The 17,564-nt window shown below is 53.1% G+C and overlaps 1 protein-coding gene across 1 annotated transcript; it reads left to right on the forward strand.

The window, feature by feature from the left end:
• The first annotated feature begins 7,294 nt into the window (after positions 1 to 7,294).
• Positions 7,295 to 17,003, forward strand: CDSN (corneodesmosin). The gene is made up of 4 exons (XM_019985805.2): positions 7,295 to 7,345; positions 9,083 to 9,201; positions 12,230 to 12,402; positions 14,471 to 17,003. The coding sequence occupies exons 1-4, from the start codon at positions 7,295 to 7,297 to the stop codon at positions 16,075 to 16,077; spliced, it is 1,950 nt and encodes a 649-aa protein (XP_019841364.2). The 3' UTR covers positions 16,078 to 17,003.
• The last annotated feature ends 561 nt before the right edge of the window (positions 17,004 to 17,564 follow it).

Genomic DNA, 17,564 nt, shown 5'->3' on the forward strand with positions numbered 1-17,564 from the left:
ATTCCATCCACTAGATTTAAAAGAGTAATATGGCTTTCTAAATATATAAATATTTACAATTCCCCAGAAAGTGTGCCCTTTCAAGTACTTAAACTTAAGATTAAAAATGTTAGTTGTTGACTTTAAAATGTGTAAAGGGTACATAGTTTCCCCAAATTCTTTCAGAGTGTATTTGAGCAGGAAAGCTGGAAGGGGTGGGGCCTAGAGATCCCAAAGACCTAGGGTCAGTCAAGTGGCTGGCTGGGTGGGACTGAAGAGGGGCTAAAAGAAATGAGGGTTCCCTGACTTTAAAATCCACCCCTTAGGGCTCAGTTTGTTTATGTGATAATTCCCATCAAAACCTACATGTGATTGGTTTGAAAAACAAAACAGAAACAACAAAAAACCATCTAAATTGAGAGTTTGGAGGTTGAGTGTATAATTTAATAAGCTTCAAAGTAGACTAGATTCAACCCATTCATTCAATCGTTACCTCATACTCCATATATCCTCCAATGTTAGGTGCCACAGGGTAAGACAATGAATAAAAATATACAGTTCCCACTCTCAGGAAGCCAAAATTAGGTCAGGGGAGACAGAATCTACATGCAAAGTTAAATAACAATGTCACAGACTGTAAGGGTGCATTAACTTCCTCATTACATGAGTAAGCATCATAGTAAAAAGCCTTGGCAGTAAACGCCATGAGTTCAGAAGAGAGTCGCCCTGGAGCAGCTGGAGTAGTCAGGGGAGGCTTCCAGGAGGAGGCCCCGAGCGGGGCGCGGCAGGAAGGCCTGGTGCCAGAAGGGACGACCCGCCAGGAAGGGGCGGACGCGGGTTGCCGGCGCAGGAGCAGGCGCGGAAGCTCGGGCCTCGCAGCCCCACGCCCACTCGGTCCAGGACCCGCCCTGAGCCTCCGCCCGTGTGCGTGCTGTTTCCGCGGCCTGGAATAGTCCTCCTCTCCCCACCCAGGTGCATTTATCTTCCGCGACGCCTCTCCCGCGCTGCTCCGCACCCTCACCGGCTAAGTTATGCGGTGCAGGTGTGCCTGGAACGGATCTCGGCGGGGGGGCGGGGCAGTGTGTATTGCCAGCTCCCCTCCCCTCCCAGGCTCTGAGACTCTTGGGCAGAGACTGTCCCGCGCATTTCTTCTCGGCCCATTTTGGTGCCTACTGCAGTGCGCTGTCACTATCAGCAGCCCACCTGTGCCTGGAAATCTTTCTCCCCGGCATCGTTCGCTCTCCCACCCCGCAGCCCTTAATGGATGACAGACAAACAAAGAGTATCAGTACTCTAGTCTTCTGAGCCCAGGTTACCCTCCGTGAGACTTCGCTTGGTTCCACGCAGTTGCTTGGCCTTCTTCCCTTCCTGGTCCCACTTTCCCACTCCCTTTCCCTCCTCCCCACCCTTATAACTTTGCCTTTTTTTTTTTTTTTGGCTGAGCAGCCAGTCCTGTGGGATCTTATTTCCCCCTCCTAGGATAGAACCAAGCAAGGGGATCCAACCAGTCCACCCTAAAGGAATCAGTCCTGAACATTCACTGGAAGGACTGATGCTGAAGCTGAAACTCCAATACTCTGGCCGCCTGATGCGAAGAACCGACTGATTGGAAAAGACCCTGATGCTGGGAAAGACTGAGGGCAGGAAGCGAAGGGGACGACAGAGGATGAGATGGTTGGATGGCATCACCGACTCGATGGACATGAGTTTGAGCAAGCTGCGGGAATTGGTGATGGACAGGGAGGCCTGGCATGCTGCAGTCCATGGGGTTGCAAAGAGTTGAACCTGTGCCCCTTAGAGTGAAAGCAGGGAGTCTTAACTACTGGACCGCCAGGAAGTCCCCATAACTGTTCAATAAATCCCTTTCACATGAATTTTTGTTTTAGGATTTGCTTCTGGGACATCCCACCTGAGACTACAAATCCTTGCAGCTACTTTTTACTGCGCATGTGCGGTAGGGGCACTGTTGCCCGAGGCTACAGATTAAGCTCTCACTTAATTTGCACAATAACCCTATTGTTATCACCGTTTCTCAGAAGAGACAAACAAAGGCCCAGAGAGGTACAGTGACTCATGCAAGGTCACACGTGGTAGTGGTGGGGGGGCGGGTTGGGGGAAATGGCAAAACTGGGATGTGAACTGAGGTCTGTCCTGATTTTAACTACATTATCCCATCTCTTTAGTCATCTGTCTAACTCCCTGGGACTGCATGAACACTTAATATATTGTATTAATCAGGGTTCTCCACAGAAACAAAACCAATAGAATACACATGTTAAGTGAAAGTTGCTCAGCTGTGTCCGACTCTTTGTGACCCCATGGACTGTAGCCTGCCAGGTTCCTCTGTCTATGGAATTCTCCAGGCAAGAATACTGGAGTGGATTGCCATTTCCTTCTCCAGAGGATCTTCCCGACACAGGGATCTTCCCTGGGGGATTGAACTCAGGTCTCCTGCAACAGGAAGGTTTACTATAGGAATTGTCTCTTCAGATTATGAAGGCTGAGAATGCCCATGATCTGCCATCTGCAAGCTGGAGAACCAGGAAAGCCAGTAGAGCAATTTAATCCCAGTCCGAAGGCCTGAGAATCAGGGGAGCCAATGGTTCCAGTATGAGTGCAGAGGCCCAAGAATCAAGGGGTTGATGGGGGTAAATCCCAGTCTGAGTCCAAAGACCAAGAACCAGATGCCTGAGGGCAGGAGAAGATGGGCGTCCTGCTCAGAGAGCAGAGTTGCCCTTCCTCCTCCTTTTTGTTCTATTCTGCCCTTAGATGGATGCCCACCCACACTGATGAGGGCAATCTTCTTTACTCAGTCTACTGACTCAAATGCTAATGTCTTCCAGAAACACCCTCACAGACACACCTGAACTGTAAGGTTTCATCAGGTCTCTGGGCATTCTTTAGCCCAGTCAAAAAAATTTTTTTTCAAATATATTGATTTAGATGCCGGGTCTTAGTTGCACCCCATGTGGGACCTAGTTCCTGGAGCTCCTGCACTGGGAGTGCAGAGTCTTTAGCCACAGGACCACTGAGGAAGTCCCCTGGCCTAGTCAAACTGACACATAAAATTATATCATCACATACATGTTTTATGAATGGCTGAATTCACTAGTGAGTGGAGAGTAGATGAAAATGGTGAGTGTGTGTGTGTACATATATATATATATATATATATATATAAATTTTTTTTTCCTGGCTGGCTGCACCATGCGGCTTATGGGATCTCAGTTCTTCAACCGGGAATTGAGCCCAGCTGAGGCAGTGAAAGCTCAGAATCCTAACCACTAGGCCACCAGGGAACTGCCAGAGTGAAGGGTTTATAGCCTGGAGAGGAGGGCGAAGTTGTGGGACAGGTAGGTTGAGGGGAATTAGAGATGGTAGCAGTGCCCGGCTCAGGAGCTCATATCTGAAAGCCTTTCTCCTCGGATAGAACTGTGTTCTTTGTAGGGAGGTGCACATACCTGGCTGGTGTATGGTGACAGGGAGGTATGGAATGGAAGCGAAGAAGGAAGTCTGGACCCCTCAAACTGACTCTCAGCAACTTCCCAAGCCAGTGTACTGAAGTTCGTTGGGAATGGAAAGAGAAAAACATTCTTAAAACAGAGAAAGTGAGTGGAAAAACCGAGTCCCTGGAAAGGATCTCAGGCTCTTTGCATCATTTGCACATGTTGGTTTCCATGTCTTTCTCACCTCGTTAAGTGCGAGCTTGAGGGCAAGGGTTGCGTCTGGTCTGTCTTTGTATGCCTTACTTTTCTCCTAGTACTTGGCCCACGAGGTGTTCAATTCAGCAAATTATTAGCCCATTTCACAGATGAGGAAACTGCTGCTGACCGAGGTAGCTCACCTTCCAAGACAACACACGTGCTAAAGTCAACCCTGGATGTAGGCTCCAAACCAACTCTTCCTAATTTAACCCAACAGGTGGATGAATGGGAGAATGAAGGGAAAGCAAGAAGGAATTGGGGATTGTAATTCTTGTTACTAGGCAGCAGATGTTGTCACCTAAGAATGCTTGCTTATTAGCTGGGAGGAGGCCTGAGTGGGACTGGATGGTACGGAATATTAACACAGGGGAACCCACTGTGCCAGTTTATCCATTCAAATTAGACAATGCTGATTCTTCCCCACCTGCCTTGGCTGACCTCACCTAGGAGTGAATGCAGTGGGGACACTATCACATCTTATGTCAACATGGAGTCATAGGACTAAATAATAGAATAGGATCAGAAAATCAGAGAACAATGGCTCAGTACCTTGGACATGGCAGGTAGTCAGTAAATGCTTAGCCAATGAGAGAAAAGAAACTAGAACTAGTATCATGATATAATCTAATTATAGAAGTTGAGTTACCTTGAGAAAGCATTGGGCGCAGCCCTCAGCCTTTGGGCAGACAAATGATGTGTTTGGACTAGACAGGAGAAATGGCTGTGTGCGCTTCTTTGAAGATCTCTAGGCCTGGAAATGCCAAACCATTCATTTGTTTATCCATTTGCCCATATCAGATCAGTTCAGTCGCTGAGTTGTGTCTGAGTCTTTGCAACCCCATGAACCACAGCATGCCAGGCCTCCCTGTCCATCACCAACTCCTGGAGTCCACCCAAACCCATGTCCATCAAGTCGGTGATGCCATCCAGCCATCTCATCCTCTGTTGTCCCCTTCTCCTCCTGCCCTCAATCTTTCCCAGCATCAGGTCTTTTCAAATGAGTCATATAATGGTTATTTATTGAGCATGTACTGTGTGAGGTGCTAGGAGATGGTGACAATCCCAAGAAGTTTCAGTCCTCCCTGCCTTCAAGGAGCTCTGTGTCTCAAAAGGAAACTAAGATGTAACTCATGACAATAAAATGTGATAAAAGTTAAATGAATAAGGTACGAGTCCAGGAGGGAAGTCCTAACTCCTCTGCCAATTTCATGTTTCACTCATTTGATTGAAGACTTGTTTTGGTTTAGTTCTCCAGGTAGCTCAATGTAAAGAATCCACCTGCCAATGCAGGAGACACAGAAGACGTGGGTTCGATCCCTGAGTTGGGAAGATCCCCTGGAGGAGGAAATGGCAACCAGCTCCAGTATTCTTGCCTGGAGAATCCCCATGGACAGGGGAGCCTGGTGGGCTATAGTCCCCAGGGCCGCAAAGAGTTGGACACAACTAAGCACATTCCTCCTCCTCCTAAGCTTTCTTGCTGTACATTTTATCCCTTTAGTCTTTAATTAAATGCCCACCAGGCGTCTGGTTCAAATAACTTGTTAGAAAGAAAGAAAGTGAGGGCGCTTAGTCATGTCCGACTCTTTGTGACCCCATGAACTATAGCCTACCAGGCTCCTGTGTCCATGGGATTTTCCAGGCAAGAGTACAGGAGTGGGTTGTCATTTCCTTCTCCAACCCAGGGATCGGACCCAGGTCTCCCACATGGCAATAACTTGTTGAATTAAACCAAATCCACCTCCAAAGGTTTTTCCAGCTAATATCCTTCTCTTTTATGGCATAACCTCAACTCCTGTGATGGAGGTAAAACAGGATAGTGTAGTGGTGAGAGCATTGTGTTGTGATCTGATTCGTTGTTCCTATTCTGCCATTTGATCTCTGCGTGGCACTTGGATGCAACTTTAGGGGATTTCTTTAGTAATCTGTAAATTTCTGCGCAAGGCTGAGAGCCTCAATTCCTCCTTTGTGGTGTTCCACAATCTGCCGAGGGCAGCATAGAGACTCCTCCAAGGTGTTTCCCTCCAGAGTCTTCCTTGCTCTTCCTTGAACATCAACCACTGCCCCCGCCTCTGTCCGGCCCCACTAATGCCCTCTTAGTCGCCAAGGTGAGTCCTTTAAGGTGAGTCAGGCACATAAGGTTAAATGAGGTAGGCACGGGGGCCCTCAGGAAAATTCAGGCCAGGATGCTTGCCCTAGGGGTCCACACCTTCATTATCTATTTCTCTCATTATGAACTGAGTTTCCTCCATGAGCCAGGCAGTGCTCTGGAGCTGTGGAAACAGTGGTGAATCAGAAAGGAGGGTCCTGCCCTCACGAGGCTTACCTTCTAGTGGGGGAAGTGAACAATGAGCAGATCATACAGGATGTATGTGATAGGAAATCATGTCCTGAGAAGAGCTATGGAGAAAATGAAGGCAGAGGAAGCACATAGAGAATGATGGGCCTTGAGTGTGGGGATGGGGATGGGGGAGTACAATTTTAAATAAAAAAGAGAGGGCTTCTGAGGAGGTGGCAGGCCACAAAGGACTGAATGAAATGAGAAAACACTGCCAGGTCATGTAAATATCCGGGGAGAAGAGGAAAAACTAGCTTGGTGCTAAGTATAGGCTACAGCATCAGGATTCCAGGTAGAGTACCCAGCTTCTGGTAGTAGCCGTCATCCTAATACCCTGAGCCTGTGTCTGCAGCTGCAAAGGATAAACAATAACCTTTGTCTCCTAGGAGCATGCAGAGAATTAAGATAAATCCGGCACGTGCAGATGTTGGTGACGAGCTGATTGTTACGCACCATCAGGGAGGAGTCAGTGTCCTTTTCTGGTTCTAGTCCTGGCGCCCCAAGAACAGAGCTGGACACGGGATGCCAGCCTCTCCAATGGGATTCCGTGTTTCCTGCTGTGCTAACCTGCATGCGCGGGTGATACTTGAGGCTCCAGAGGCACACTGTGAGGGAAGAGATGCTCCCTGCCCTTGAGGAGCTCTAAGCGTGAGAGACTGAGACCAGCGGGAAGAAGGAGGGAAGAGCGGCCCCTGCAGATCCCACCCTGGAAACTCTGAGGGCCACACCCTGCCTAGACATCCCTCTGACACAATCCTTCAGCCTCACCCGAATACACGCTCAGGTTGCTCCGAGGTCCCCTCTCTCACCCTCTCCTGCTGGATCCGGAGGGAGCTGGGTCTCTAATTCTGGGTGACCAATAACAATAAAATGCATGAATGGCAACAGTGGAAAGAATGACTATTTAATAGCTGAGCGTAATGAGTGGACGATGAGCCCTGGTTTCCCTAGCACTTGCTCCACAGAACAGAGAAGAGGAAAAATATTGTTGTTACTCCGAGAGCTAATCACAGCCTCCACATTCACCTCCTCACAAGACAGGAGGGCCAGTGGCCAAATCAGATGTGGCTTAAACAGAGCTGTGAAGTCTTGGACTCAAGGAGCATGACCATCACTCAGCTGACTCCCTGATTCATGCAGGAGGGCAGGAGGAGGAAGGGGAAAGAATGGGGCTGGGGGGACAGATATCCTGGTGGGCAGAGCACCCACCTGCCAAGTTCTTCCTCTGTGGGATTCACTGGCTGAAGTCCTGGCTCTGACCCCGGCCCTCACTCCCATGTCCCTGCTCTGGTACCCGGGTCTGTTGAAGAGCGGAGCTGCCAGAAGGGTGAGAACAGGGCCGAGAGGAGCAAAAGGGGATGCCGACGTGCTGACCAGGCCAAGTTAAGATCAGTCTTAATGGAGAGAGTGATGGACCAGGTTGCCGAGGGGAGAAGGGAGGGTGTGGCTGAGTAGGGACCACACCATGGAATATATATATATATGTATGTATATAATATTTATATATTTGGCTGCATCTGATCTTAGTTGTGGCATGCGAACTCTTAGTTACCGCATGTGGGATCTAGTTTCCTGACCAGGGATCGAATCTGGTCCCCTTGCATTGGGAGCAAGCAGTCTTAGCCACTGGACCACTGAGGAATCCCCCATGGAATGTATTTTGAAGACCACTCTCCAGGGCAGTGATTCTCATGTAGGGGTGAGCTCTCCTGAGTCACCTAGGGGATTTTCTGACACAGCACTGTCTACCCCACCCCAGCATCAGATGAATCCTTGTTCAGGGGGAAATCCCAGGACTTCCTCCTCAGGGCCACGTGACCTCTGCTTTCTGTTACTGGAAGTGTGCTGCGTCCCGCAGAAGAAAAAGCTCATCCATGGGAGAGAAGAGAGGCTCAAGGGGACCAGTCACTCACAAGGAATGAGGGCGGGACAGACAGGCCCACGAGAGAGCACGGCTGAGTGGCTCTGTGTCAGAGCCAAGTTCAAGTCCTCCACAGGTGCTGACCAGGCCAGAGGAGGAAACAGCAGGGGAGGAACATGGTTTTGGAGCAAAGGAGGGGAGAGCCCATAGGTACTGGAGCCCAGAGTGGCCCCGCTGGCCTCTTCACCTCTCCCCACCATGGAATAACCTCCTCTTTCAGGCTTTTTCTCTTTCTATCTAAAACAGTATATATATTTATTTATTTGATCTTTGTTGCGGCACTCAAGCTTCTTAGTTGCGGCATGTGGGATTTAGTTCCCTGACCAGGGATTGAACCCGGGCCTCCTGCATCAGGAGCACAGAGTCTTAGCCAAAAGGCCACCAGGAAAGTCCCCTATTTTTTTTTTTTTCCTCACTCTTTTTCCCTACTCAAGCGTAAGCCTTAGCTCTACTGGGGACCGCTGCATGGAACACTCATTCTAGGACTGCTGGCCTGACTTTCAGGCCCATGGGTGAAATGCAGAGAAGAAAAGGTTGAGTGGGAGGGACTTCCTCACTCAGGATTTAACTTCTGAGACTTTGATGGCAGAGGAATTTGCACATATTTTTACAGGGATTAAGGATCGGCTGAAGCCTGTCCATGGACCACTGCCATTAATTTATGGCACAGGATCAGTTGCATGAAGAAATGAGACCTGTGTGGACTGCGTCTGAGTCCTTTCCAGACTCTTTTGCTTATTATCAGCTGGTTTGGGCAAATAATTTAAACTCAGTTTTGTCATCTGTGAAATGGGGGAGAAAAAACACTCATCCACGGGGCTGTTGTAAGGATTAAACAGAGCAGGTGTTGGCTCTGTGGGACCATGTCTGGCCCACAGTCTGCAATCGGGAAACCGTGGTTCTCTACTCCAAACCTCCTCTCCCCAGGCTGTTCCCACTCAGACCCCTCAGTTCCCACGCCCTCCTCTAACCTGGTTATGGTCACCGCCCTGCAGGTCCATGCAGTCCATTCCTCCAGCCTGCTATTCTGTGTCTATGCTTCCCACACCAACTCAAGCCAGTGCACCTTCTAAATATTCTTTCAGCGCCGCCAGGGCCCTGAGTGTGAGCCGCCTGCTCCCTCTCTTCTCCTCATTCCTCAAGGGCCAGGGAAAGTCCTGCCGCCTCCTCGAAGCCAAGTGCCTGCCCCCTTTCTCCAGGCCAGCCTTCCTCCTAGGCTGTGAGTTCGCAGCTGGATGGCAGCTCCTCAAGGGCAAGGACGGGTCATCATCCCCCACCTGTGTTGCAGTTTAGGACGGTGGACACTGAACCCAAGCCCCATGCAGAACACGACAGCACAGGGTAGCCCGGGGAGGCTTGGAGTGGATGCAGCCTGCTTTCTTCAGATACAGGGCAGGGACCCTACGGGCGGCACGTGCTTTAAGCTTGACCTTGTCTGGTGGGCAGTTGTCCCCTGCCTCACACACTCTCTCACTCACTCCTTCCATTGGGCAGGGCACTTGCTGGCAGGTGAGGGGTAGACTCAGCGGCTGGAGAACACAGCGGGCCCACCTATGCCACGTGGGCCTCGTCTCACCGGTCAGTGTCCTGAGGTGGCCCTGGCTTGGGCACTCCCTCAGTCAGTGCCCTTCCCTGCCCTCCTGGCTGCCATCAGCTTCAGATTTTTGCTGCCTGAGCTGAGAGAGGGGTTAATGGGGAGACCCGGGGACGCAGCAAAGTAAACCACATCGGGGCTGATTTCAGTAAGAAAGGGCTCAGAGGGCCCACATGTGGCAGGTGGTGGAGGGATGGGGCAGACGTGGGTGCGCGATGGGGTGGGAGCGTGGATAGGAGGACAGCAGTCGGGAGGAGGAATGTGGCTACACCACTGTGTCGTGTGGGTGGCTGGAGATCTGGCGAGAGGCCCAGAGAGACAGTGCCTCCTCCAGCCCTAGCCCCGCCAAGGTCAGGAGGCACGGGAGGGAAAAACAGGACAAACACCACCACCTCTGTTTGCACTAGGACAGAATAACCCACAGAGCCCACTGTTCCTCCTCTTCTCGCCACCCACGAGGCTCCTCTTCCCTCGGCCGCTCCCCTCTCTGCTCCCAGGGCCCCCTCCCTCCTTGCTCGCTGGAACTGGAGCCAGTGGGGCCTGAGAGTCTAGGAAGGAGCAGCATTTTCAACAGCATCCCTGTGTGCAATGTCTGCTGCCCTGTAGGAGGGGAAGGGGGCAGAGAGGTGACTTCTAGGGGTCAGCTGGACTGGAGAGAACCTGGGGCTGTGGGTGAGCCCAGCCTAGTTGCCTTCCCCCGGTGGAGGACACAGGCATTGTTTAAAATACTCCCATTTTGCAGATGGGCACACTGAAGTTCAGAGAGTTTGGGTGAGTTGCCCAAAGCTGGGAGGTTAGCTGGGACTTGAATCCAGGTCATCCTGATTCTGAAACCAGTGGGTTTTTTTTTTTTTTTTTTCCCTCCCCACTGCATCAACCCTCTTCAGGGACTGCTGTCTCGCTAGCCCCACAGCCCACCTCCCTTCCACTCTCATTTTGGGTACTGGCGGACACTCAAGGGCTAGATTCAACCGACTGTAGCTACTAGGCACATGTAGCTATTTACATTTAAATTAAGATTAAAAATTCAGGGCCACTCTGGCAGCTTAGTGGTAAGGAACCACCTGCCAATGCAGAAGACGCAGGTTCCATCCCTGGGCAGCAAAGATCCCACGTGCCGCAGAGCGACTAAGCCCTGTGCCACAACTACTGAGCCAGAGCTCTAGAGCCCGGGAGCCACAGCTACTGAGTCCACGTGCCGCAGCTACTGAAGCTTGTGTGCCTGGAGCCCGTGCTCCACGACTAGAGAAACCACTGCAATGAGAAGCCCACGCACTGCAACTAGAGAAAGCCCGCACACAGCAGCAAAGACCCAGCGTAGCCAACAGTAAATCAATCTTTAAAAGATTCGATCCCTCCAATCATAGTAGCCCCATTTCACATGCTCAGTGGCCGCAACTTGGCGAGTAGCTACCATTTCGGACAGCACAGAGTCAGAACAATTCCATGGTCGCAGAAGATTCTGTAGACAGTGCCGGGCTGGGTCGGGACCAGGGCAGGAGACAGAGAAAAGGACAGAGGAGCCCGGGGCGCCAGGGGAACAGCTGCCTCTGTGAGGAGACCGGGTAGTGTGGGACTGAGGGTCTGGGGGCGGGGGGGCAGGGAGAGGGCTGGGTGGGCTTGGGACGGAGGCAGAGAACCTGACCGGACTCCCAGGTTCCTCCCTCCGATACTGATACTGTGGGCAATACCAGTGAGCAATTAATTGGCTGGGGTGGGGCCAGGGTTAAAAGCAGAGGGTGGGGAGTACAGGGGAGAGGGACCGCCCCCCTCTTAGCAGACCTTGGAGTTCTGCTCCTCCAGGCCTGCCCTTCATCCTCAGGGACTCGGGAGTCCGGTGACCCTTCTTTGTCCTACCCAGGATCCTACCCAGGCCGAGCCAGCTGCTTCCTGTTCGCTCATTCAGGCCGGGCAGCCAGTTAATGGGCGGCAGGGCCACCACCTTCCCAATTAGTCTTATTAGCCTCTTGCTCACCCACTGGAGTCAGGGTCACCCCTAGAGGAGGGGCTGTGAGTGGCCTGTGAGTAACCGAGGCCCAGCTATGACAGGGGTCCCCAGCCCAGGCCGGTCCCCAGACTGAGGCCCTGGCGTCCAGCGCCCACATGCTGTCCCTGGAGCCCCCCAGAAGGGAGAGATCAGGGGGCTGGTTTTGGAGTGCAGACTTCGAAGGCCTACTCACTGCTGGAACACAGAATAGGAGTGTGGCAGGCATGGGACCTGGGCTGTGACAGCAGGAGGTGGGGAGGGAGGAGGAGACTGGAAGCTGAGTGATGGGTCCCCAGGAAAGGGCCGGATCCAGGAGCTGTGGGTGGGATCCCAGGCGGGGCAGGGGCTGCAGCCGGTACCTGAGGGCAAGTTGAAATGCCCACATCTGTGCGTGGAGAGAGGACGGGGTGTCAGACACGCCAATACTGGGGAAGGCAGGAGAGTGAGGGAGCCAGGTGACTGGGCCCCGTGGTGAGAGTGGCTGCCCCAGAGTGGGCGGCTGCTGGGGCAGAGCGCCTTGGTTCCAGGTTAGGCAACGAGGAGCCGGAGCCGGCCGGCCAGCTGGCCCCTCGGCCACGGCACACTCCACACACTGCAGCCGGCCCTGCTGCTGAGTAGGCAGATGCTCAAACTGATTGCTTCAGCTCCTCCCGGCCACACCAACTTCCCCCAGGCACTTACCCCTCCGCCCCTCCTGCCCTCCCCACAGTGACTCCTGTCCTGAGAATGTCCTGCCCTGGCATAAAGGCCCCGGGTGTCCAGGAGCTGCTGTCAGTCAGGAGGCCACGCGGTCCAAGATGGGCTCTTCACGAGCATCCCAGATAGGGTGTGTGGGAGGGCGAGGGGTGCTGGCTTTGCTGCTGGCTGGTCTCCTCCTGCAAGGTAGGAGGTTGGGGCCCTGGGAGTGGGGAGAGTGGGGAGAGGAGGGAGATTCAGGCGCGCGCAGACAACCGGTCAGGGAAGGCTGGAGGGATGAGAGTCCAGGAGAGGGCTCAGAGAGGGGAGATTTGGGGGAGGGCTGGGGCTCTGGAACCTGAGGCTTGAGTCTAGAGGCTGCTCCTCACTGCCTTGGCACCTCAGGCAAGCTACTTAAACTTTCTGAGCCTCCCTTTCCGAAAGTTAAAAAATGAGCTTAATGTTAACACCTCGCTCTAGTTTCTCTGAGTCTCTAATTAAGTAATGCATGTGACACTGCTGTGGAAATTCTAGACGGTTATATGTTGATGGATATTGTTGTAATTATATTATTATTGGGGTGCTAGAAGATGAAGATTGGATATTTAGTAGTCATAATTGCTACCATTCATAGAGGCCCTTTTATATGCCAGGCACTATTAGCACTATATTTATTTTTAATTTTTTAACCATGCTGCGAGGCCTGTGGGATTCTAATTCCCTGACCAGGGATCAAACCCGTGCCCCCTGCGTTGGGAGCACAGCAGTCTTAACCAGTGGACTGAGAGGGAAGTTGCATGTACTAGCACTTTAAGTACATTAGCTTTTTTAATCAGTAGAAGAACTGTGTGAGAGATTTGTTATTCCCACTCTGCAAAGGAGGACACAGAGGTTGGAGAGCTGAGGAAACTGGCTCAAGATTACAAATTAGAAGGCAGTTAAGCCGGGCTCCAAACCCCAGGCTGGGTGACTCTGGGGTCTCTGCTGGGTGACCACAGCTGTGTGGCATGGGGGAGCAGGGGAGGATAGTAGGGTGCTGGCTGATTGGTGCAGCAGGGTGGAGGGGGCTGCGGGCAGAGCCGGGGGTTGGTGTGAAGGTGGACGTGTTGAATTTCTTTTTTAGGAGAGAATGGGGACTGCACAAATTGTGGAGACCTGGTTTTTGGTGGGGGTTGAAGGGGGAGTAATAAATCATGGGGGTTGAGGGAGGAGTAAATAAATCATGAATAACGTTGTCGTTTTTGTAAAGCAGTTTCTAATAGATGATCACATCCAGTGGTCACAGTAACGCTATGAGGAAGGCAGGGCCAATCTGGCCTCTCCAAATATATAAGCTGAAGCACATGGCTCTTGGGACTGGAGGGGGTCGAGGAGGGGAGCAGATGAAGGATGGGGGGAGGGTAAGCCGGGGTGAGGAACAAAGGGTCAGTTCCGGAAAGACAGTCGGATGTGGGTCTGGGGGCAGGCAGGCCCGCGGTACTGATGGAGGTCAGAGGCCTGGGGAGGGTTTCATTCCGTGTCCCTGGGCTGGGCTCGGGTGCAGTGTCCTGTTGCTGCGTGGGTACCAGCAGATTCTGAAGCAACAGCGCATGGCCCCGTGTCTGGCCCCTGCCCAGGCTTGCTGGCATGGCATGCTGAGATGGGAAGCAGGGTTTCTCTCCTGCACCCGAGCCTGGCCTTTTGAGGGAAGCGGGTGACCGAACCATGGTCCCCGCGTGTCCTGCCCTTTACTGCAGTCCCTCTGTCTTTCTCCTGTTCCTCTTTCCCCGTTTCCCTGCTTCCTTTCCCTGTTTCCCTGCTTCCTTTCCCCTGTTTCCCCTGTTTCTCAGCGTCCCTTTGGCTATTTCCCCTCGTTTCTCAGTCCTCCGTCATCTGTCTTTCTTCTCCTTCTGTTTGGTCCCAAGATCTCTCCCACCTCTCAGAGCCTCACTCTCCCCCATTCTCTGTCTCTCTGGTGTTCTGTTTTTTAGACCTATTCGCTCCTGCCACTTCTTCATTCCCTCTCATCTTCCTCTGAGGCCTCCCGTTTTGGAGTCTCATATTCTTTTTCTCTGGTCGATCTCCAGCTTCCCTCCTGCCTCTTCTCCCAGAATAAGCTGCCATCTCATTTTCCTTCAGCTGTGAAAGCCACTTCTCTCTACCTTTTCCACCCCAGACTCTCTCCCTGGGCTCATCTTGGGAGAGATCCGAGTGTCAGATGCCTGAGGTGGGCCTGGGAGGGGAGGGAGAAAGCCCAGTCTCTCTGGCCCTTACTAACCACTGCTTTCCTCACCAGGGACCTTGGCCAAGAGCATCGGGACCTTCTTAGACCCCTGCAAGGACCCCACACGTATTACCTCCCCCAATGACCCCTGTCTCCTGGGGAAGGGGGGCTCCAGCAGCTCCAGTGGTGGTTCCAGTGGCAGCTCTGGTGGTGGTTCCAGTGGAAGCTCCAGTGGCTCCAGTGGCAGTTCCAGCAGTTCCAGTGGTGTTTCCAGTGGCTTGAGTGGTCACCCCAGTGGTGGTTCCAGTGGCAGCTCCAGTGGCTCCAATGTTTCCAGTGGCCCCAGTGGTGGCCCCAGTGGCAGCTCCAGTGGCTCCAGTGGTGTTTCCAGTGGCTTGAGTGGTCGCCCCAGTGGTGGTTACAGTGGCAGCTCCAGTGGTGTCTCCAGCAGTGCCTCCGGCAGTGGCTCCACCGGATCCATTGTTGCCCATGGTGGTTCTTCTGGATCTTCGTTATTTAAGCCAGGAACAGGGTATTCCCAGATAAGCTACTCCTCTGGATCAGGCTCTACTCTACAAGGTGCATCGAGCTCCCTCCCATCAGGAAGCATCAGCTCCCCGTCAGGAGGAGGCTTGAGCTCTTCTGGTTCCCAAACCTCCTGGTTGTCCAGCAGTGGGGGCCAGAAGGTCAGCTCCAAGCTGCGGCCCTGTGGTCCCGACATCCCTGACTCTCCCTGCAGCGGGGGGCCCATCGTCTCACACTCTGGCCCCTACATCTCCAGCTCCCACTCTGTGTCTGGGGGTCAGAGGCCAGTAGTGGTGGTGGTGGAGCAGCATGGCTCTGGTGGCCCTGGTGGCCCCGGAGTGGGTCAAAGGGTCCCCTGCCTCAACGGAGGCCCTCCGGGAAAGCCCTGCCCCCCCATCACCTCTGTGGACCAATATGGCAGCTACGAGGTGGTGGGCGGCTCCTCCAACAGCTACCTGGTCCCAGGCATGACCTACAGTGGGGGCAAAATCTACCCGGTGGGCTACTTCACCAAAGAGGGCCCCATCAAAGGCTCTCCAGGGGTGCCCTCCTTTGCTGCTGGGCCCCCCATCTCTGAGGGCAAGTACTTCTCTGGCAACCCCATCATCCCCAGCCACAGCTCTTCTAGCTCCAATATCTACCAATCCGGAGCTTCCTCGACTGTGGTGTTCCAGCCAGTGGGCTCTGGTGGGGTCCAGCCCTGTGTGGTCGGCTCCTCGGGCTCTAAGGGGCCCTGCTCCCTCTCCAGCTCTGGAGTCTCCAGCAGTTCCAGCATTTCCAGCAGTTCTAGTTCATCTTTCCATCCCTGTGGTGGTGTTTCTCAGGGGCCCTGCTCCCCACCAGGCACTGGCTCCCTCAGCGGCAGCTCTAGCTCCCTATCTGGTGGCAAAATCATCCTTCAGCCCTGTGGCAGCAAGTCCAGCGCTCCTGGTCACCCTTGTATTTCTGTTTCCTCCTCGACACTGAGTGGGGGTCCAAATGGTTCTCCCCAACCTGACCCCTCAGCTGGTGCCAAGCCCTGTGGTCCCGGCAACTCTGGAAAGACCCCTTGTCGCTCCATCCGGGACATCCTAGCCCAGGTGAAGCCTCTGGGGCCCCAGCTAGCTGACCCTGAAGTTTTCCTACCCCAGGGAGATCTACCTAACAGTTCTTAAAGCAGATTTTGCCTCCACGCGTGTGCAGGCACACACACACACACACACACATTCCATCTCTCAAGTGGGAGAAGTTCAGGGGTAGTCCAGGCATGGGGTAGCTCAATTTCCCTCCTCCCTCCCAAAAGAGCTGCCCCTACTTCCCCCATCACCCCAGAGTGGTGGACTCTCCCTTATCACCTCTTCTTTTTTCACCTCCCCAAACTGTAGGCTCCAAATCCCTTTCCTCATTCTCTCTCCTTCTACTGCAGGGCCCCACCCCCTGCCAGATTCCCATTCCCCAGAATTTCCTCTGCCATTTCTTTGAGATGGTATAGTCTACTGGCTACCCCTACCCATTCAGATTCTTAACTGGGAACCCCCCGAAATCTCCTAGAGTAACTGTGATGCCTGGACAAGTCATCCCCTCCCCACCCTCATCCCAGCTTTGCCAAATAAAGCACAAACCAAACGATTATTTGAAAACAATGACCATTTTTCACTGATCTCATTCCACCATCTGGTCAACCAGCGAGATATGCTATTGGGTTCTCACACTCCCAGTTCCACTCCCTCCCTCCATTATAGAGCTCACCACGCCCTTTGTGAGTTCCCAAACACTCCTCCTTGTCTCTCAGACTCCATCTCAGTCCAGCACTCAGATGCTTCGCACCCTGCGTTGGGGAGATACCAGGCTCTCTGCGGAGACTGGGACAGCCTCCCTGCTCTCACTGGGTCCAGCACAGATGTTTCAATAAACTGTGAGAACTAGATTAGACTCTTCGCCTTCTTGGTGTCCAGGGTTTCCTCTTAGGACCTGGGTGATGCTCTCCTCTGCCTCTAAAGGTCCTGTGTCCCCCACTTTCATTTGTAAATTGGCCCTGGTATTTCTTACATCTTACATCTCCTCCCACAAAGGAGGAAAACAATAAATATTTATTGAACCGAAAGCAGGAGGTCAAGCAACCTTGGTCTCCCAGATCTTTCCTCCCACGTCTCTTCTCTCGAACTCCCCAGGAAATTCATTCTCTCCACTGCCCATTCACCCGGGGGTCCTCCCCTCTCCTTACGAAGAGCCCTAATGATTCCCTCCCCGCCCCACACCCGGCTCCTTCTCCTCTACCTTTAGTTGGCCTCATCTTTCAGACGCCATCCTCTCTAGGTGTCCTGAGCATCGATTTCCTGGGTTTCTGGGACACCTGGAGCCTTGGGAAGGCTGGAACACAACAGCCCAGACCAGATTCCTGGGGACTGAGTAGGAGCCCAGGCGGGTGCTGTTTTGGGAGCTGTGGGTGGAGAGAGTAAAAGACGGAGAGTGCGGCAGCACGCAGGGTGTGCAGCCCAGCACGGTGACTCACTGGCCTACGGTGACAGGCCCCAGCCGGGGTAGAACACGGCCAGCAGTGTCCTTTCCGCCTTCACTCTCTTGCTGCCTCTGCTGTGGGTCTACAGTGAGAGCTGGAGAGGTGAGAGGGAAGCGCTACAGTGGGAAGGAGAGGTGGCCTCCC

Source organism: Bos indicus, chromosome 23 (assembly GCF_029378745.1).
Source record: "Bos indicus isolate NIAB-ARS_2022 breed Sahiwal x Tharparkar chromosome 23, NIAB-ARS_B.indTharparkar_mat_pri_1.0, whole genome shotgun sequence".
NCBI classification, from domain to species: Eukaryota; Metazoa; Chordata; class Mammalia; order Artiodactyla; family Bovidae; genus Bos; species Bos indicus.

Coding starts and splice junctions, on each gene's coding strand:
- CDSN (XM_019985805.2), top strand. CDS start 7,295: ATGTCCCTGCTCTGGTACCCGGGTCTGTTGAAGAGCGGAGCTGCCAGA. Junction 7,346..9,082: donor AGAGCGGAGCTGCCAGAAGG/GTGAGAACAGGG, acceptor TCATTCCTCAAG/GGCCAGGGAAAGTCCTGCCG. Junction 12,403..14,470: donor GGCTGGTCTCCTCCTGCAAG/GTAGGAGGTTGG, acceptor TTTCCTCACCAG/GGACCTTGGCCAAGAGCATC.